General features: G+C 33.9%; 1 protein-coding gene and 1 pseudogene across 1 annotated transcript; both read left to right on the top strand.

The window, feature by feature from the left end:
* The first annotated feature begins 6,610 nt into the window (after window positions 1-6,610).
* LOC114405071 lies at window positions 6,611-21,753 on the top strand (annotated as a pseudogene).
* Window positions 9,028-13,640, top strand: LOC114406343. Its single transcript, XM_028369031.1, has 5 exons — window positions 9,028-9,261; window positions 10,921-11,262; window positions 11,349-12,009; window positions 12,120-12,455; window positions 13,186-13,640. Exons 1-3 carry the CDS (start codon window positions 9,157-9,159, stop codon window positions 11,664-11,666), a joined length of 765 nt encoding a protein of 254 aa, XP_028224832.1. The 5' UTR covers window positions 9,028-9,156; the 3' UTR covers window positions 11,667-12,009; window positions 12,120-12,455; window positions 13,186-13,640.
* Window positions 21,754-22,941: the final 1,188 nt, after the last annotated feature.

Below are 22,941 nucleotides of genomic sequence, written 5' to 3'. Positions count from 1 at the left end.
ATGCACTGACCATGGATAATTAAAGATTCTAAGTCATCCCACTCCATATATGCTTAAAACTCTTTAATTACTCTATTTCCCCCACAAGGGATATCCAACAAGGTCACCGCACCTCCCATGTACAAATGCAACATAACATCATCACAGTACATTTTCAACATCATCAACATTTCATCTCAACATCAACATCATCTCATCTCAATGACATTAACAACAACCACAACAACATCATCTCACATTCACATGATCATTAATAACAACATCAATTCATGTTAACATAGTCATCAATAACAACATCAACCCCTGCTAACATAGTCATCAATATCAACATCATCTCATATCAATATTATCATAAACATCAATGTCACCTCATATTAAATAATGTCATTAATAACAATATCATCAGTAAGTCACACTCCGTATATACATATATAATTCATGCCTGAGATTCACACTCCCCAGGTCTTTAGACAACACAAGTCTAATAAAAATAATAATGTTATTCATCAATAATAGATATACCGCATCCCATTAGTCAAAAACATTGTTTTCTTAAAAACCAACATACAACAGGGACAAACATACATCCCATAGTTAGGTTCCCTGACCCCAACTATGGTATCAAAATGATAAATTATAATAAACTCCCCTCACATATCGTGAGTTCTCCATCAATTCCTCTTTGCGTCACTTAGAGGTATCTCTCGTTCATGCTTGTCAATCCAAACACAAGCTTTTATATACCAAATTGAAGGAAGTTTAATATAGATTTTAGAAACAAAGTAATGACAAACATTCAAAGTTAAATACCCCTGTCAAACATAAAGAGCTTAGGGGTGTTTTGGATTCTACAAAAAGGAAACATCATTTTGAAATTCCGATCATGCCAATGTGACCGAGGTTCAGTGAAGGTCACGAAAATAACATTCATTTCATAAAAAGATAACTTTTACAACGTCTCATTTTTAAGGATTTTTCAAAGGAAGTATAAAAACATCTAATAATGGTTCCCAAGTCAGAAGAGATGCAAAGATAGGCTCAAATTAACAAGGAGCAGGCTTAGGATCACAGTTACCTCGAAGAAAACCATAAAGGTAGGATTGGAGGCTTCGTTCTCTACCAAATCCACGAGATAAGTTTTGAAGATTCTGCTTCGATTAAAGGGTTCATCTTGGTGTGGGGGCTCAACGGCAAACAACAGCGGCTCGCAGCGGCCACCGGTGGTCATGGGTGGTAGAGAAGAAGCTTGGGGGCGTTGGGGAGGGTTTAGGGGAAGAGAAGGAGGAAGAAATGGCTATTTTCCGCTGCTGCACGTAATTTAAAGCCTACAACACTCAAATTTTCTGCTTCGGTAAAAAAATATTATCTCACACTCCATATGTTATATTGCAAATCGCAATGGTCAAAATGTGGATAGTTGTCCTACGAACCTCCAGAAAACATTTTAAGATGATCCAACGGTTAGCGAATCCGTAGAGCGATTTTACTGAAATAGGTTTAGGTAGCTTCCTTGAGAGGCTTCTTTGAGAAGCTTCCTTGAGAGGCTTCTTTGAGAAGCTTTCTTGAGAAACTTCTTTGAGAGGCTAGAGTTTAGCACACACACCCCTCTAATAACTAAGCTCACCTCCTTGAGAAGCTTCCTTGAAATTAAACATGGATAAAATAACACGATAAATAAAATTAAACATCAATTTATAATTATTAATATTTCAGGGTGTTATAGCAATCACCAAGGTTCCACTAACTCATCAAAGTTGCAAGTATTGTTCACTGTTACTTCTGACTCTTACACTTGCAAGCTCTACTCCAAGCTTGACTTAAACCCGATATTCTTTGTCTTATCAAGCCACTGCTAGCTCTAAACAAATCAATATGATTTGTTGGAGGATTACACACTGACTAAATAGTATAATCGTCTTATAGACAAATATATCACTTAGCACTTTTAGTCCTTTCTTTCAAAGTATACAAGGTGTTTTGAGAGTTTTGTATCTTTACAAGAATTTACAGAAATTTTTGCAAGAAAAAATGAAAGAATGATTGGGGTAGGTAATTCATGTCTTGTTTCTTCAAAGCTTTTACTATATATAGCCTTCATCTCCAAGTATTTGTTGTCTCACAATGATTGGATTCTTTACTATGATCTTTTTCTGAAGTCTTAAGTTAGTTGGAGCATTTAATGCATCCCTTCTTCATGCCAAGTCCGTGCCGATAAGATAATGTGTCTTGTACTTCAACAGGGAAGTCACTTCTTTCATCATAGCAAGTCTGCAACAACAAAGCGTGCCTTTTGATGAGGATCAACATCCTCTAGATTGTGGGCTTTATTTATTCTTCATAGGACTTTGATAGATCCTAGAAGAATGTTTTTTGTATGAGAGAATCTTATATATAGAGTATTAAATGAAGGTCTTAAATGTTATATTAGATTGTCTTATAAGTGTATCGTCTGAAAACTTCGAATGCAAAGAGACATATCATGATTTGATAGCATATCAGATACAACTTTTATCATTTATATTGATTTGCATCTAATCAAAATAATTAGAAGTCTTGGTTCATCTTTAAGACATAAATGTCCTTTGACTTAGCATGGCTAATGGGAATCCCTAGATAGAATAAGGTCTTTGGAAGCCTTACTGAGGACCTACGCTTATCCATTTTCAATAAAATTGCACTTCCTCTATAGGATTAATTCAAGTCTCCCCAAATGATCAGGGTGTGACTATGTTAAAGGGTGTACTTGGGTTTATCGCTCAAAAGGTTAAATCTCCATGGAGTCGTGTATGGCTTTGGTGTCGATGATTGATGGACTAGTGATGATGATGTTTTATGGATAAATCATGGTGACGATGATTGATTGACTGGTGATAATCTTTGTGATGATGATTGACTAACTGATGATAATCATGGTGATTATGATTGATTGACTAATGGTGTATGCTGATTGAAATCTTGATGTGATGGTTGAGAAACTAACGATTATTATGAGATGCTCTATTATGTGAATTTATAAGCTTGATGTGCTTGTTTATGCTTTAACTGTTAAGTTGTATATTGTTTTAGTATACTTACTTTTGGTAAGTTTATCCTTGCATTGTTGAACGTACGATTTATGTATGTGATGATTCCATATCTAATGTTCGTGGGGAGCAGATGCCTAAGAGGTGGCCTTGTGTCTTCGAAGACTTCATGGATATGCATATTGGGATGTGAAGATGTGTTTTTGTCTGTTGTTTCTCTCTTAGCATCTTGTATAGTGTTGACCGACTTAGAGTCAAGGAAGTTTACCTTTATAGAGTTGTATATGCTTATATGCATGTTCTGAGGAGTTCGGAGTTGGTTTGATATTGTACAAGTTTATGTTATAATGGAGTGCCATACACATAGTTATTTAGTTGTACAACCATATCACATGATGTTTTATCTTCATATCATGCATCTTAGATTTGTCCTTCAAATGCAAAAGGTTTACTAGGATTTTCATAATTAAATTAGTCAAAGATTTTTAAATGAATTAAAATAAAGTGGATTTTCATACACGTAGTTTAAATGCTTTAGATAGTTCATAGTTCCATGTAACGACAACGAGTCGTTAGAGAAACAACAATGGAGATTCTAAGGCAAGGGAAAGTGGATTTTCATAATGAAAATTGGAAAGGCACTACAAGTGGGCCAAAAATTCTTTTTTTTCTTGCATGATCCTTCATGTAAAAAAAGAAAAAGAATATTCTCAAAAGTAGAAAAAAAAGTATATCCCACAATTTGAAATGAATGATAAGAAAAGTTGGATGGACGGAAATAGGATAAGGGAATGGTTTTAGCCTTTTAGGCACTAAAGGTATGCCCATTGTCACAAACATTGAAAAAGTAAAATCGAGGCATGTGTGGGATTCAAGAGGGAGTAGGGAGGGTCAGTGCACTACGGGGGCAACATGTGGTAATATTGATGAAGATTTTTTGTAAATGTATGGTGCAAATGCTTGCACTATTGCCCGTTCAATATTGAGTTTGGAGGGATGATGAATCATGGAAAAGGGTGTAGGGGCGTACACGGAGGAGAGAAAAAATTGGGGCCTTGGGAAGATCCCTTTGTTGTTGTCACAATGCTATTTCGGTTAATACAACTACATTTGTGGCGGTCTTCACCACATGATGGTGATAAGCTTGGAGTCTACAAAAGTACATGCGAGCACAACAAAGGCGATGGTAGAATATGTGACTCCTACGAAGACAATGAAAAGAGAAATCTTAACGATGGACCTTTGTCAAGATTTTGTGGGTCGTCAGTGATTGTTCCTTCACTGGAGCGGTAGTCATTGTCGATTTCTTCCTCCCGAGTTGTTGTGCCATGGTTGCAAAACCCATTGGTGATGACTGTTGAGATGTGATTGTTGGAGGTGATGGTAGTATCAGAAAGTGATCAAGATTTTTGTAATATGTTATTTGCAGTGATTGAAAGATAGGGTGGTGTGTGTACATTGTGGTTTGCAATCAGGTGCCTATGGATCTTGTTCATAGGGAGAGGCACAATGGGATAAAAGGGATAGACGCTAGGATGGTGCTTTATTGAAGTCATGTAGTTGATTAAGGGTTGTGGAATATGGGTTGATGGTGTGTTGTGGTGATTGGTTGTTGGCATGTGAAGGTATGCAGGTGTGAATCATAAAACGGGTTTAGGGAAAGAATGTGAGTGTGATGTGAACTGAGGATGGTAAAACAAGTATGACTGGTTGTGATGGAGGAAGTGTGGATATGAAGGTTGCTAATGGTGGGGATTTGTTGGGTAGTGTGACAGTTGTGGTGACAGTGGGAGCAACAAGTATGGTGGAGTTTGGGGAGGATAATATAAATGTTTATATATGGTGGTGTTGTGTGTGGGCAATGAGTAATGGTTGTAGTAGGTGGTGGTTGATAGTGAAGGGAGAGTAACGTGATGAAAACACTATTGTTAGGAAGCAAAGTCTACACCAATCTACTTCTAACATTCTACCATTAACAAAGCTATAAAAGATGAACATAAAATGGGTACTTTTCATTTGATGATCTAGTGCATACCCTATGTTAAATAGGGATTTACAAATAATATCAATCATACAAATGGCATCATCTAATATTTTTAGAAAAATAAAACTAAATAATATCAAAGAGATAATATCTAAGTCTTAAGTCGCCTATTTTGGCCTACCAAGGCTCACCCTATTTGATAGTTTAAATATTAGATGACTTAGGTATTATCCTTTTTTATTTTATTCAGTTTTATGTTATATTTCCTAGAGTTTGATGAGAAATTGAGAATACTTATATAGTTATTATCAACAACCACTAGGTGATATATTGTATCCCTCATTTGACTATAATCATCTATGAAAATATATGAATTGTTATTTTATATTCTCTCTTAGTTTTGGTAGAATGATAAGAGTAGTGATAAAATAGTTACCTTGTGCCTATAACTAGGTGTTTATAAACTGATCCAATCCAATATGGACCGAAAAACTGAAAATTGAATGGATCAAAAAATTGAAAAACCAAATTTTTTTATTGAATCAAATCAGATTTTGGATTTGATTTTAGAAAACGATTCAAACGATAAAATAGTTATCTTTTGCTTCTAACTAGGTGTTCATAGACCGATCCAATCCAATGTGGACTAAAAAATCGATCCAAAAATCGAAAACCGAACGGATAAAAAAATTAAAAATTTGAAAAATCAATTTTTTTTATTGGATCAAATCAAATTTCGGATTTGATTTTAGAAATCGATTCAAACCGAACTTATACATATGTATATATTTTTATTCAGATTTATAATATCGCTCATTTTTATTTTTTGTATAATTATAAAATTATCATATAACTTATATCTATTTATGAAAAATATTTAATCAAAGAGATTTTTACTAATTATTTGAGTTAAGATATGCTACTATTTTATTACTAGTTATATAATGACATATAAATAAAATATTTGATATTTGAAATTATTTCTTATTATATATCTTATCTTTTATTTATTTTAAAAAAAATTATAAGTATGATTAAAATTGAAAATCGATCTCATCCAAATCACTTTAAATTGGATTGAATTAAATTGAATTAAAAATTTAAATTAAATCGATTAAATGATAAATTAACAAAATTAAAATAATTAAATCGAATAATTTTTTTCTTCAAAATCAATTTAATCCAATCCACAAAACACCTCGTTTGTTCCCGCGGAGTAATGCATTGTAGCTTTGTCGTTATTTTCCTCAGTTATAAAAAAACAACAAAAAGTCTTGAACATTTATTTATAGAAGAGATAAGAGGCATAGAGTCCAGTTAAGTGGAAAACTTATGTAATCCAAATTGCAATAAATGATTTTTTTTATTAAAAATTACAATAAGTGATCAAGGCTATGGTAATTCCACAAAAGAAACTTTCCTTTCGTACGAAGTCAACGTTATTGTTGAACTCCACCATCGTTTCTCCTGTTCTCATCTTCCCACATGCCAATAGCCAAGCACTATAGGATCCAATTTTTCCTTCTACACTCAGCAAGTCCAAAAATCAATCCTATTTAAGGAGAAAAATTAAACCAAATAGAAATATCTTGAGCTCGACGCAATGACCAAGACAGTGATTTCTCTGTTTGTATTGTTACTGTCATTCTCCTTATCTAGTAAGTCCCATACTCCTTCTCCCTCTTAAAATATTTTTCTTTTAACTATCATAATTATTAAGTATTTTTATAAATTTCCATCCTTTAAGTTAGTTACAACATTAATCCTTGATTTGATACTTACTCACGCGAGTCACGCATATTCAAATATTGTAACAACATTAATTTTCGAGCCCAGCCTTATCGCGTATTCAAATTTTGTAACCTTAAAATTGAATATTATTCCTTCATTTTCAGGTGGTGAAATTTCCAGTCAACTGGGAGTGAACTACGAGCGATTGGGGAACAACCTTCTGCCGCCGAGAACCTCCATGAGTTTCCTACAGTCCTCCCTGAAAGCGAAGCGCGTGAAAATCTACGACGCAGACGCGGAAATCCTCGACGCGCTTCGGAACATGGGGATTAGGGTTTCGATCATGCTCCCAAACCAGCTTGTGATCAACGTCTCCACGAACCAGACATTCTTGGACGAGTGGGTCCAATCCAACGTCGTACCCTTCCACCCCGAAACGCTCATCCGATACCTCAACTCATTAGTTCCACAGGTATGAAACTATTTTTTACTTTAATAATTACGGGTTTTACAAGCTTCCGTTAATTGACTTGATTCTTAAAATTATCCAGCGTTGCTTTTGTTTTGGGTAAAATTATATTTTTGGTTCCTCGATTTATTTTTAGTTTGGATTTCATCTTTCAGTAATTTAATTCACAAATTGGATACTTCTATCTTGTAAAATCGTGTAATGTTGATCTCAGATACCACATTTGAACTTATAAAAAAAATATTGACTACCACGTGTTACTTTTTTATTAGACAATGACTATCATGTCACGTGTCATGTTTTGATTGGTCAATAAAAATAATGCATTTCATCTTTCATGAAGTTGACATCCAATCAAAACAACACATAACAATTATCATTCAATAAAAAAGTGATACATGACACTCAACGCTACTTGTTAATGGTTAAGTCCAATTATGGTCTGAAAGATGAATATTGCACGATTTTATAAAATAGAAGGACTAAATTTGTGAATTAAATTATCGGAAGACCAAATCCGAAACTCAAATACTAGAAAATCAAAAATATAATTTTACCTTAAGTTAGTCTTGTTTTAATTTTTTTTATATAGTTTTTATTTTAATAACTAACAACACCCGAGTGTATCTTGCTTAAAACTTTACTTAATAAATTTTAATTATTGAAGTAGATGATTTGATAGTAAATTAATTTAGTGAGTTATTTATATAAATAATTATTACTTAATTCATTTTTACCAATTCAAAAATTATTTTTTAATTATAATATTTAATGTGACTCAAGTTAAACTCTTACTCTAATAACTTTAGTATTAGAATAAATTTTTATATAAATTTTTAAAATTTATGTAATATTATAAAACTCATAAATTTTAAATAAATAACTCATTTAAATATTTGTCATGTTGTAAGCATTCTTTTCATGGTTTAAGGCATGTTCATAACTTCTCTATATAAAACAAAAAAGGTATACCCGTAATTCTAAAATTTAATTTAATATATTAGTTAGAGTTCAATTTGTACTAGTATTTTAACCTTGTGTATTATATAAAATAAATTTTTATTTACATAAATAATTAAAATAATAATGTATTTTTAAAATATAAATTATATTATAGTTAAAATTAGTAAAAAATAATTTTTTAACATATAAATTATATTACAGATTTACGAGTTAGAGTTTAATTTATGTATAAAAAATTTACACACGTATCACTTTATTGTTACATTGTATTAATATAATAGGATGATGATATGATAAAGAAAGAGTTTCAGTAATATATTTTTAAATCTATTATTTGTTATCACTTGATGTTTATTAAAAAAAAACTATAATGCCACAAGTTCACTAAATAAGAAATAATATTCATCAAATTTTTTAATTTATAATAAATTTTTGTTAGAATAAAGATTGTACTAATCAGTAAAAAAAAATTGTCTTAAAAACTTGTACACAGGAATTTAAGAAAGGGCAAGCCATTTTCCTAAATATTTGTTTTTTCAAAAACACTTTTTATAATTTTATAAATTGTTCATATAATTAAAATTCATTCATTTTCACCCATGCGTTAACAATTTTTGGTATTTCCTCTCATCACAGGTAACGAAACATGGTCCCACGTCGTCCCTGCAACGCAAAGAATCGCACACTCCCTAAAAACCTTCAGTTTGCACAAGGTGAAGGTGGGAACTCCCTTCGCAATGGACGCTCTAGCATCGTCGTTTTCCCCCTCAAACGGCACTTTCAGAAACGACATAGCGTTTCACGTCATAAAGCCCATGTTGGGGTTCCTCCACAAAACCCGCTCCTTCTTCTTCCTAGACGGGACATGCTAGGTGCACCCACCTTTATTGCTGGTGCACCCAGCAATTTAATGAATGGGTCATTTTGTCTTTTATGTAAAAATTTAAAAAAGCGTTCCTCCTCTCGAAAGAACCACGCGCTCCTTCATGCTGCTTCTTTTCTTCTTCCTGTTCCTGGCGCTTCCTCTTCTCCGCGAGACCCGCGAGCCCGACTACTTCTTTTGCTTCGATCAGACGCATTTTGCCTTCGAGGTTGGTCTCCCTAACTCCCCATTGCTTTTAATATCCAGTATTGCTGTAGCATTTAGCCTAGGATAGTGGAACCTTAGGGTAGAAGACGCCGAAAAAAATAGGAAAAGCAGAGTGGTTACAATGGCATTTTTCGGAAGAACCCTGAAGGCTTCTTCCGGAACTTTCGGAAGAAGGTGTTTCAGAAAATTTCCGGAAGAACCTTTCTTCTGGAAATCTTCCGGAACACCTTCTTCTGGAAAGTTTTCGGAAGAACTACTTCTTTCGGAAAGTTTTCAGAAGAAGAGTTCTTCTGAATGACCTTTGAGTATTCCGGAAGAACTTTTCGGAAGAGCCACTTCTTCCGGAAAGTTTCCGGAAGAATTACTTCTTCCAGAAGTGTTTTTTAAAAAAATATTGTTTTGTTTTTTTTAAATGAATGAAGTTGTTATTTTATTTTTATGAATTAAGTAGGTGTATGTTTTTGAAATTTTATAAAAAAAATGAGGTTTGGCTTTTTTATGACAAATGAAGTCGTTTTTTTTTTTTATAATTTAAATTGTGTATGTTGACTAAATATTTATTTTTAAATTATTTGTGTTTTTGTTTATAAATGAAGTTGTTTATTGTTATAAATTAAGTTGTGTGTATTTTTGTTTATTGTTTTTTTAAATTAGTGTATTTTATTTATAAATAAAGTAAGTTATTTGTATAAATTAAGTTGCGTATGTTTTGAAATTTTTGTTAATTGGTTTTTTATTTATTTTTTATATGATTTTAGTTGAGTATTTTACTAATTATTTATTTTTAAATTAGTTATGTTTTTTGTTTAAAAATGAAGTTGTTTATTTTTATAAATTAAGTTGTGTGTGTTTTGGAATTTCTTTTTTAAATATTATTTTTTCATAAATGATATAAATTAAGTCGTGTATGTTTTGAAAATTTTTTCTCCCATTTTTGTTTTATTTTTATATATAATTTTAGTTGTATATGTTTACTAATTATTTGTTTTTAAATTAGTTGTTTTTTTTGTTTATAAATAAAGTTGTTTTTTTATTATAAATTAAGTTGTGGATGTTTACTAATTAATTGTTTTTACATTAGTTGTGTTTTTTTTATAAATGAAGTTTTTTTTTTATAAATTAATTTGTGGATGTTTACTAATTAATTATTTTTACATTAGTTGTGTTTTTTTTATAAATGAAGTTTTTTTTTTAAATTAAGTTGTGGATGTTTACTAATTAATTATTTTTACATTAGTTGTGTTTTTTTATAAATGAAGTTGTTTATTTTTTTAAATTAAGTTGTGGATGTTTACAAATTAATTATTTTTACATTAGTTATGTTTTTTTTATAAATGAAGTTGTTTATTTTTAAAAAAAATTAAGTTGTGGATGTTTACTAATTAATTATTTTTACATTAGTTGTGTTTTTTTTTTATAAATGAAGTTGTTTATTTTTTTTAAATTAAGTTGTGGATGTTTACTAATTAATTATTTTTACATTAGTTGTGTTTTTTATATAAATGAAATTGTTTATTTTTTTTAAAATTATGTTGTGTGTGTTTTCAAATAATTTTATTTAAATTAGTCTTATTTTTTTATAAATAAACTTGTTTTATTTTTATAACGAAAGTTGTGTATGTTTTGACCGAAAAAAATACGTGTTCCACATGATTTGCAGATCATGGTTAGAACACGAGGTTTAGGTCGTGCTATAGGTACAATTATAAGCAGAGATAGACAGGATGAACATGATGCAGTTGATGTTCCCGAGAGGCATAGGCCTACTGTATCAGCCCGTAGGCAACGGGTTCATCAGATGACTGAGGATGTTCCTGACATGACTGAGGATGTCCCTGATATTGCTGAGGATGCACCTGAGATGACTGCAGACGTACAGGGTGATGATGGTGCTGAGGGGTCACATGCTGATGATGCTGAGGGATTCCCAGGTGGGCCACGTGACCCATCAGTGCTGACATCATTTGCGGACCATGTTGCACATGCCATTTGGAGTAGACAGGTATTTTAATTTGTTAATTATTTGTCATTGTTGATTTGTTTGTCATTATTTTTTTTTATAATTGTATAATTTGTACTTCAAATCAGGAACGTCCTGAGTTGAAGTTGGTGTCGCATGGGAGGAAGGTGACATTAATTGGGAGGCTAGTGCCTGAGATTGAAGGACTGGTTGGTGCCACAGGATTAAGTCCATTGATCAGGTGTTCAGTTGTTATCGGCGATCCTGGACTTATATCCGCATTTGTGGAGAGGTGGCACAGCGAGACCAGCACTTTCCACCTTCCAGTAGGAGAGTTGACGATCACATTGGATGATGTGTCATCACTCCTTTCATTTGCCTATCAGTGGCGCGTTCCACAGCTTTCATGCTCTTTCTGTGGACGAGGTGATATTTTTGTTGACTGAGTTGCTTAAGGTGTTTGCTGAGGAGGCTAGAGTCGAGACAGCATGATCACGTAGGGCATACGTACGACTGGGATGAGTTTGAGACATCTATGAGATGAGATGTGAGGCCCGGTGGTGGATTGTAGCTGCTTGTGCTTATCTGCTGCACCTGGTTGGTTGCACTCTTTTTGCTAACAAGAGTGCAACTTATGTTCATGTGGTGCACCTAGAGGCTTTTCGCGACCTGGGTTAGAGTGGTGGTTATGCCTGGGGAGTTGCCGCGCTAGTTCATATGTATGACCAGTTTGATGAAGCTTCTAGGACCACTACACGACAGATTGCAGGGTACCTGACTTTATTACAGGTAAATTTTGTGTTTTTAAATATGTTACGTTGGATTATGATTTAAACATGTTTTTATGTTATGTTAACCTCCTTTTTTTTGTATTTCTGGATCTATGAACACTTTCCTAGTGTGCATCAGTGTGTCACAGATGATGCATACCAGGAGACGTCCCCACGTGCTTCCTGGTGGCTGACGTCAAAGGCGCATATGAAGGGAATTACAGGAGCACCGTACCGGGCACGTTGTGATGCTTTGACGGTCACAGATGTGTGCTGGTTGCCTTACACTGAGCATGGAGGGGTTAGGGGCTTTGAGCTGATTTCATCATTCTAGGGTCAACTGATATGGGGTCCTATGGTGGTCACAGCTCGATCGGAGAGGGTGTTACGACAGTTTGGTTACATTCAGAGCATCCCTCCGCCGCCTGTTAGCGCTTCATTGTCATATGATGATATAGATGACAGGTGGATGCATTTTGTGGACCACGTACTAGCTGTGGGTGAGCTTTGTGTAGTGCCTGGGCAGTAGGGGTGGGAATAGACCAGGCTGGCCTATAGGGGCCTACGACCTGGCCTACATAAAGTCTGGCCTGAACTGACCTATTTAATTAAAAGACACACACACACACACACATTATTTTTTGGGTATCAATATATACTGCTCCATACTTTTATTCCTATAATCAAGGACTTTAATTACACACACACACACATATTATTTTTTGGGTATCAATATATAATATTATTTTTTGGATACAATTAATTTTTTTTTAAACTATCAGACTTTGATTACACATTACTGCTCCATACTTTTATTCCTATAATCAAGGACTTTAATTACAATTTAGGTTGAGTCATGTGTCCTTTTATATTTCTTATTATTTTGATTGACTTTCCTTTTTTTTTGTTAACTTTCCTATTACGTTCATACTCCATAAAATATTAAATATTTATTATAAAGAAGGCTTTTAAAAAGGCTATCAGGTCAGGCCAGGCTTTTAAAAAGGCCAAGCTAGCCAAAATAAAAGCCTTTGATAAGCTATAGGTCAGGCTCAGGCCTCAAAGATTCATCGTAGGCTAGGCTCAGGCCTTTCAAAGCCTGGCCTGGCCTTTTCCCATCCCTACTGGACAGGTATCTGCGGATTACATGGAGTGGTTTTTCCGAATATCTCACCCATTCATGATACCAACCCAGGCACGTGACCAGCCCAGACATGCACCTGCCGCAGACCCTGAGGAGTACTTGCAGCCGCCCATCCCACAGGTTCTAGTGGCATTTGACCCCCCTCCACATGCAGTGGTAAGATTATTTGCGCGTTTAATGTTTGATGAGTTGTTATTTATTTTAAATTTTATAATAAATGTTTTTAATGACTGTCACATGATGATTACGACGACTATGAGGCGATCGTAGAGAGGTTAGAGCGTGTGCTCAACCTTAGGATGTTCACTGTAGGCACAAAGTTACATGATATTATGTAGGATTGCCTCACAATCGCCAGAGGGGGTGCCAGTATAGATGGAAGTGTCAGGGCTCGACAGAGACGGCGCACAGAGCATTGATTATTGTTTTTATGTTTAGTTTTGTAGTTGACTTAATTTTTTGTATTTGTTACACTTTTTAGTTTAATATAGTTGACTTGTTTTGCACAGTTTATTATTTTATGATATTAACTGACGTATCGATTCTGATTACGATCCTAGTCCTTAAGCGAAGTTTTCGACTGTTTTGAATTTTTTATATAAAAAAAAGTGAAGCTAAAATCATGAGTTTCGTTCGTAAGAATGACATTAAAATTTAATTTTTTTTAAAAGAGGCAGAAAAAATAGGAAGCAGACCTTTTTTTTATGTTTAAGTACCCATGTTTGGGGTCTTTTTTGGAGGGTGTGCGAGTGGCGTAAGACATTGGAGGGGCACTATTTCTCATGTTTGGACGTCAAAGAACCCAAAAAAGTTATTGTCGTTCCCTGGTTCCATCAAATAACACCTAAAAAAAGAGGCAGAAAATCCAAAAACTAGGAATCAGACCCTTTTTTTATGTTTAAGTACCCATGTTTGGGGTTTTTTTTGGAGGGTGTGCGAGTGGTGTAAGACATTGGAGGGGTGTTATTTCTCATGTTTGGACGTCAAAGAACCCAAAAAAATTATTTTCGTTCCCTGGTTCCATCAAATAACACCTAAAAAAAGGGTAGAAAATTCCAAAAAATAGGAATCAGACCCTTTTTTTATTTTTAAGTACCCATGTTTGGGGTTTTTTTTGGAGGGTGTGCGAGTGGCGTAAGACATTGGAGGGGCACTATTTCTCATGTTTGGACGTCAAAAAACCCAAAAAAATTATTTTCCTTCCCTGGTTCCATCAAATAACACCTAAAAAAGAGGCAGAAAATCCAAAAAAATAGGAATCAGACCCTTTTTTATGTTTAAGTACCCATATTTGGGGTTTTTTTTTGGAGGGTGTGCGAATGGTGTAAGACATTGGAGGGGCGCTATTTCTCATGTTTGGAAATCAAAGAACCCAAAAAAATTATTTCCGTTCCCTGGTTCCATCAAATAACACCTAAAAAAAGAGGCAGAAAATTCAAAAAAATAGGAATGAGACCCTTTTTTTATGTTTAAGTACCCATGTTTGGGGTTTTTTTTGGAGGGTGTGCGAGTGGCGTAAGACATTGGAGGGGTTCTATTTCTCATGCTTTGACGTCAAAGAACCCAAAAAAATTATTTCCGTTCTCTGGTTCCATCAAATAACACCTAAAATTAGAGGCAGAAATCCAAAAAAATAGGAATCAGACCCTCTTTTTATGTTTAAGCACCCATGTTTGGGGTTTTTTTTGGAGGGTGTGCGAGTGGCGTAAGACATTGGAGGGGCACTATTTCTCATGTTTGGACGTCAAAGAACCTAAAAAAAATTATTGTCGTTCCCTGGTTCCATCAAATAACACCTAAAAAAAGAGGCAGAAAATCCAAAAAAATAGGAATCTAGCCCTTTTTTTATGTTTAAGTACCCATGTTTGGGGTTTTTTTTGGAGAGTGTGCAAGTGGCGTTAGACATTGGAGGGGCGCTATTTCTTATGTTTGGACGTCAAAAAACCCAAAAAAATTATTTCTGTTCCCTGGTTCCATCAAATAACACCTAAAGTAAGAGGCAGAAAATCCAAAAAAATAGGAATCAGATCCTTCTAAGTATGCGTAAGGTTTGAAGGTCAAAAAATTAAAATAAATTATCTTTGGACCATTGAAATAACACATTGAACTTTATTATGGGATTTAAACACACCGTAAACAGATAAAGGTTACATCAACGAAAAAGAAAAAAAATAAACATTGCATTCAGTTGTTTAGCGATGTCGCAGTCACCTCGTCTTCGAATTTCACAACATATTTAGTAAAGATAGCTAAAATTTTTATTGGTCCATATTTTTTCCAGTAGTTAGATTGTACTAACACCTTCAGCAGTTCTTCGTTGGTCTTCAGCTCATTAATTTCATATTTTATAAGCTTATCTAAATACTCAAAGCGACCTGGTTGGCGGAAAAACAATCCTCTTATCGTTTGTGATTCGTGAATTCCAAGAGGGGGAATCCCTTTAGGTGCAACTTGCTTTATTAAATCCTTCAGTTCATCGATGGTACATGTTGGAGGAATTTGAAATTTCTTAGGATTTTTTCCTGTGAACGCGCATCCAACAAATTTGTTCTGCGGTGGCATGTTCCATTTCCCGTTGTAATATAGGATCGCGTCATTAGTACGGGGCATAGTGCGTTGAAGTAAGTTTATTACTCCATCTGGCGTTCTTCCAACGGTGCATAATAACTCAATCGGACCAACACACGAAAATTGATCATTACACATTAACATTGTGTTGACATCGTCATCATTTATTAATTTCATACACTGAAAGCGAATTTGGTTACCTGTATGGGTGAATGGCTTCCGGTAGTGAATTTCATCCAAAAATTATTTGTCGGATAGCTAAAGGATATTGTGTATTCTGATTTTTAGGCTTGCAAAATCACAGTTGTTTGGTACTCGAATGGGCACCGGAGTCGAAGTTTGGAAGTAAACCCCAGTATCATTGTGAATAATCGATCCATTTGGAAAAATGAAACCCAACCTTGAGTTGACAATCGCCTGACTGCTAGTTTCTCCTATAAATGTCATACTTTGTGTATCAATTGGGAGACTATGTGAAAGCAAGATAATATGTGATTTATTAGCCATGTCTCATATATATACATATATACATGGTTCTCACCAACAGATTACTTCACTTTGTTTATAAAAAAATAGACACGCGTGAACATGTTTCGTGTTTATGTTTTCTTCAGAATATGTAGTCAAGTCAGTCAATGTGGTGTCGCGCTCAAACTTTAATACGCATGCATGTCATTATGTGTTGTCAATTATGACAATGATGTATCGTACACGCGTAAATGATTTTTGTTGGACCAACTATTTTTTTGCTTAACGAAATGAGTACTTAATAATATTAATTGGTTATTAATGGCTTACAACAAATTATATCGCATAATGAATACAATTACATAAACAATGCATGTTTAGTCTTCATTTAGGTCGACATAGTGTCTTTTGAATGACATCAAGCTTGTGTATTGTTGCATTCTACTAATATATGGAGTTGTCCACTGCTTTGCCTGAGAATAACAATTGCTTGACCACAACAACGCTGGAGGCGGTAAGGGACAATGGTCTTTCAAATAAACCTGTTGTACATGAACAAAGATTATATCATGCAGTGACCGACTCAAATGAACCGGGGAAGTCATTGCATAATTGTTATACTAACTATATTCAATGTACCTGAACAAAATGATTTCCAAACACGTGACCAACACATATCATGCGAAGCCCAGAAGAATCAGGTGGTGGTTGACTTCTAAGAGGAAAAAATGTCATGCTTTGTTGTCGGGACAACGATACAAGGATTACGTTATACCGTGATGCAATCACATATCCCATTTCTGTTATATCCATCCACTTGTCCACACTAACCTGAATCAAGCAAACATACACATGTAAGTAATTTAAAGTTTGTCATTAAAAAAAATAACCTAAAAACATACCTTGGAAAACCCATCAACAACTAGGGACAACTTTAATTGTTCAAATCTCTCTGTGCCACCGAAGAGGTTCATGTACTCATGCGACCACCTGCCAAGTTCTTTAATCAATTCGTTATGCACTAACGGCCACAAATCTTCCCCCATACCTAATAAAGCGGCAATGGACCGATATCCACAGTTACCGTCCGCTTTCACATCCACAACGTCACGAATGAAACCTTGAATGAATGGCGCAAATTGATCCAACATTGGGATGATCCTTGTTGGCTGAGGCGGTTCAGAACATGATGCACTACATTTGACTGAAGAGTTGCTGCTTTGAACAGAATGAAAAACATCAACATACTCCCAGTAAGACGGATCACGCTTTGTGGATCTTTGACTTCTTTTCATTGGTTTCTTCGGTGCACCTTTAGTGTTGACCTTTGACGAAGGAGGGCACATAGAGTTTTGATCCGGGTATGCAATTTCTCGAAGTTTACTCTTTAGAGTTACTTTGCTAGACACATCAAGTTCTTCAAACCTTTTAGATATGGTCTCAATCTCTTCCTTGATGCTGACTTCCGCCTCACATAACTCTTGGTCTGAAAAGCAAAGTCTCCTCCAGAAAATATGGACTGACTCCACTGGGATGCTGCCAGCAGTATACCTAGAAAGCTCACATGCACAAGGAAGATCGTGCATGCTTCTCATCACACAACCACAATAAGAGGGATTGTTGCCGAGATAACATAGACGATCAACCTCAGAAGCAATCTCATTTAAAGTGCCCCTTGAAATCATCCCAAGAAGCCTCTTGTATAAGGTTTTTTTAAATACATGTCCAACCACATGCGTACTGGTTTCAAAGAATGCTTTAATTTCAACGTGTTGCAGCGTGATCATGTTGTTCATGGCATCCCAAACACTACACAGGTCTCCAAGGCTATTTTGTAGTACTCTTTTTAGAGCTCAATGAGCTGATTCAACCCTACATTTAAAATACACAACAAACATGAAAAATATACAACAATTAAATACCATTTATTAATAATCCTTACTAACAAATAAAATCAGTTCTCAATACTTGTTTGTTGTTGTGTTGCCTAGGTGCATGACCTTATTCGTCCATGCTGTAATAAATTTTTCCTTGTGGGGGATAATTCATGTGTCGTTAACATAGTCAACGAACATCAGCCAAGGCGAACAAGCAATTTGAAACTTCTAAAGTGACTCAACGAACTGGTGTTCGGACGGACAATCAACCAAAGTACCCCAGTTATCCATTACATAGTCCTAGGCATTTTTTTGACCAATTAAAGATTTGCACTTCGTCTTCACATTCTTATTGATATGAAACCTGCACAACAAATTTGTACATTTTGGGAACACAGTTTTCACTGCATTCATCAGTGCTAGGTCTTTGTCAGTGACAATAACAACAGGGAGGCGATTGTTTCTTAAAAATAGACCTCAAAATCGTTCCAAAGCCCATACAATATTATTAACACTCTCAGCCTTCAGATATGTAAACCCAGCAGAGAATGTCATCGTCGTTGGTGTCACCCCAACAAAGTCAAGTAGTGGGAGTCTGTAGCTGTTTGTTTTGTAAGTACTGTCTACTGTCTATAAAAAACACCAGATGACATGCATTGCATAACTTTACTGCATCTGGGTGACACCAAAACAGATCACGCACCACAACTTCATCCTTCAATCTATGCCAATGAATGTATTGATCACGTTCGAGAAGCTTCATCAGATGTTGCATTTCGGTATCAGCTCCTCTTATTTAAGAACGATATGCACTTCTCCCATTGTAAATTTTCTTTATCGTGGTGCAATTGTTGGCATTGTGTTCCTTCAACGTTAGCAAGATGTTTTTTGGTTTCACCATCAACTTTGTCATATCAGCAATAATTTTCTTTTCATCCTTAGTCAATCGCCCAGCGTATGGATGTCTAACTAAGGACTTGGTCAATTCATGATTGTGAATCTCACAGATCAACTTCACCATCCAACCTTTTCCTCCATGCACTGGTTTCCCACGAAGCCTGAAAGGACAACCACATTTCCTACTCCCAGTGTCTTTTCTAACGAAATCTTTATTCCTACACTTGTACATACCACTCCTTTCACACCCAATTAAGACAAATGAACTTCTTCATCTGCTACCGGTATCTGTGTCAGACCTCATAATCACTGCTACAAATCCATTTTCATGGGCAACTGTTTGAGCCCACTGCAAAACATCATCTCGAGTACCAAATACCTACAACGCAACCCCAACATATTAATTTTTATAAAAAGCATCAATTCAACCAAATGACTCAAACTAATTAACATGATTACCTGAGACGTATTAAAAGCATTTGAACAATCAACATGTGGTTCATTCACACCACATTCTTCTTCATTATCATAATCATAATCCATATGAACTTCTTGTGACATCGTATAGTCATACGTCCATTGATCTTCGTCCATCTTAAGGACATATGCATCATACACAAGTACATTCAAATTATCATATAACCACATCCAAAAATTTACTACATATTAACTAACAAACATATTAACAACTAATACAAATACATTCTAAATTTATAACTACATTATTTACTTAAACTAAACTTAACACTATAATAAATAACTAATAAAACATTTTTCTACTACAACAAAATACAATTATTTTACCCAAATCATTTAATATTATACCAAAATCATTATACCTAATTAAACCAATTATTCACAATTGAAAATACAGATATTATAAATGATAATATTCATATATATATATATATATATATATATATATATATATATATATATGAATATAATTTAAAATAGAATAAAAAAATTAACAAACTAACATTCCGAAAGAAATTATTCCGGAAGTTGATGTGGCAACTTCCAGAAGAAGTTGTTCCGGAAAACACTTCCGGAAGTACTTCTTCCGGAATTGCACATAATAACTTCCGGAAGAACTTCTTTCGGAAGCACAACACTGAACTTTCAGAAGAAGTTGTTCTGGAAATTTCTTCCGGAACCACTTCTTCCAGAAGTTCAGTGTTGTGCTTCCAGAAGAAGTTCTTCCGAAAGTTATTATGTGCAATTCCGGAAGAAGTACTTCCGGAAATTCATTATTCTGATTCCGGAACAACTTCTTCCGGAAACAACTTCCGGAATAAGTTGTTTCGGAATTCAACAACTGTTCTTTCGGAACAACTTCCTCCGGTAGTTTACAGTTCTTCCGGGAAAAGTTTTTTACCATTTTACTGTTCATCTTCTCTAAACATCTACCCAGAAAACGCAAAAAAAAAAAAAAATCGATAAATGCATACCTCCGACGAAATAGAAACAGCAACGACTAACACAACTTCAAATACGGAACAGCTACTTCACGGGACCACCAAATCTTACAATACGGAACAACTACTTCACGGGACCACCAAATCTTCAAAAGCTTTTTACGGAAAAGGATAGCAATACCAAGAACACGGGGATGAAGGTGAAATCAAAAAGGTGTAAAACGGAAAAGCAGCGCAGTAAATTTAAAGAAAACAACACAGGGACAAAATCGTCATTAAATATGCATTAAATATTATTTTATTTTTAGTTATTATTATAAAATGAAATTTATTTTTACTTCACGTTGTTATAAAATAAAAATTATTTTTTTATTATATATTAAGTTTTGTAATACAAATTAAATATTATCATAATAAATATTTTATATTTTTTATAAAATATACGAATTAATTAATTTTTATGATTCAAATTATACTAAATTGTCACACAAATTATTATTTAAATTTACATGCGCGTAAAAAAGGAATTACAAATATTAGTCATAATTATGTTTACTAATAATTTATGTATAATAATATTATTTATTTTATAACATAATTTATTTATTAGAAATGAAATTATTAGAAAAATATTGCATTTAAAAAAAAATCATTGACAAAATCACTTCTGGAAGAACCTTCTTCCGAAAGAAGGAGGTGGTATTCCGGAAGACCCTTCTTCTGGAAAAACTTCCGGAACACGTCCTTCCGGAACGTATTCCGGAGTTCTTCTGGAAGAAGGTTCTTCCGGGAGTTTTCCGAAATGACGTCTTCCGAAATTTTTCTGGAAATAGGTTCTTCCGGATAAAGGCATTGCAGAAGGGCAATTTCGTCCATTCACTGTTTGCTGGGTGCCCCAACAATATTGCTGGGTGCACGTAGCATGTCCCTTCCTAGACATGTACCCCTTTTTCTCGTGGGCTTCAGAACCAACCCACATTGCTACGCTCTCTTTGAGTCCAAAAACATAATGAAAACGGACTTGTTAACGGGTTAGTCTATTCGGATCTTCATTGCGAAAAAGGGTTGGCCCAATGGGGGAGACTTGAATCAAGTTGGCGCAAACGTTCATAATGCTGCCACGTATAATAGAAATATAGTTAAGAAACTTACTAAAAAGCCGGTTTTGGGAACCTCGGCTCAACCGGGTTTGGTTCATCCGTCTTTTATATTTTCTCTTTATAATGAGAATCTTAAACCGGGTTTGGGTTCAGAGTAGGGTTGTTGTACCCGAATGGGTCGAGGATTTACGACATTGATCTCTCCGACGAGACGCCGAGTCAGAGCTTGCACCAATTCCGTCGACAGTGGATTATAAGGGAAAGGCAGAGGGGCGAATACGACAACGGTGATGGCATCCTTATCATATGAAGTTGTTTGTCACAATTTTTATAGAAGAACAGTTTTTTTAAGACAATCTCTTTAAAAATATGTGTATGTTTGTTTGAGCTTACCAAAATAATCAGACATTGAAAAGAATTTAAAATCAGAAGTTGTTTTGAATATCTTCTCATAAAATCAGTTTTTTTTTTAAAAGGTATAATTATAAATAAACATCAATTACATTTTTTTAAATAATTCTAAAAAATTACTAAATTATTTTATTTTACATCATAATTTTTTTAATTTAAATAAATTGGCACAATCTATGCACGAATAGTGCAAATATTTTTTTTATATTATTGTATAATTACACATCATCGATATGATAAATTTATTTGTTTTTATAATAATTATTTTAAAAGAAGAATATTAATTTTTAGTTAATAGTATAAAAGTTTTTATACTAATAATGGATGTTTTTTAAACTATGAAAAAATATACAACATACTTTGAAGTAAAAAATTAATTATTTTTTCTATTAAAACTACAAATGCGAAATATTTTTTATCTTTTAAATATGTTTGAGTTAATATATTCAGGAAATCATTTAGTCATGGACTAAGTTAATACACAATTATTTTTTAAAATGATTATAAGACCAAAGAATTCCACGTTCGTATAATCTTTTTTTTTTTTTTTATATAGGCTCTACATTCATAATCTTGACGAATTAAACGTATATCTTTTTAGGGGATAATAAAGTTTATATATATAAATATATACATATATATATATATATATATATATATATATATATAAAAGATTAAAATCCAAAAAATTTACATAAACATAAAAATAATTATTAATGATTTCGTTTTAGAAACAATGGTCTTATTTGACACAGGGGCTGATTCAAACTGCATTTTAGAAGGATTAATTTCTACAAAATTTTTTGAGAAAATCTCAGGAAAAATTAAGTACGGCAAACGGCTCAACATTAAAAATTAATTTTAAGCTATCAAATGTAATCATTGAAAACCAAGGTCTTAAGATTAACACAAACTTTCTTCTGTTAAAAAACCTTAAGAATGAAGTAATATTAGGAACGCCCTTCATTAGAGTCCTGTTTTCCATCCAAATATCTAATGAAGGAATAACCACAAATTATTTAAGAAAAAAGATTATATTTAATTTTTCTATTAAACCAATTTCCAGAA

Source organism: Glycine soja, chromosome 3, assembly GCF_004193775.1.
Source record: "Glycine soja cultivar W05 chromosome 3, ASM419377v2, whole genome shotgun sequence".
In the NCBI taxonomy this organism is placed as follows: domain Eukaryota; kingdom Viridiplantae; phylum Streptophyta; class Magnoliopsida; order Fabales; family Fabaceae; genus Glycine; species Glycine soja.
Note: the sequence above shows the minus strand (reverse complement) of the source record. Positions and strands in the feature narration are given on the sequence as shown.

Coding starts and splice junctions, on each gene's coding strand:
- LOC114406343 (XM_028369031.1), top strand. CDS start 9,157: ATGCTGCTTCTTTTCTTCTTCCTGTTCCTGGCGCTTCCTCTTCTCCGC. Junction 9,262..10,920: donor AGACGCATTTTGCCTTCGAG/GTTGGTCTCCCT, acceptor CATGATTTGCAG/ATCATGGTTAGAACACGAGG. Junction 11,263..11,348: donor ATGCCATTTGGAGTAGACAG/GTATTTTAATTT, acceptor ACTTCAAATCAG/GAACGTCCTGAGTTGAAGTT.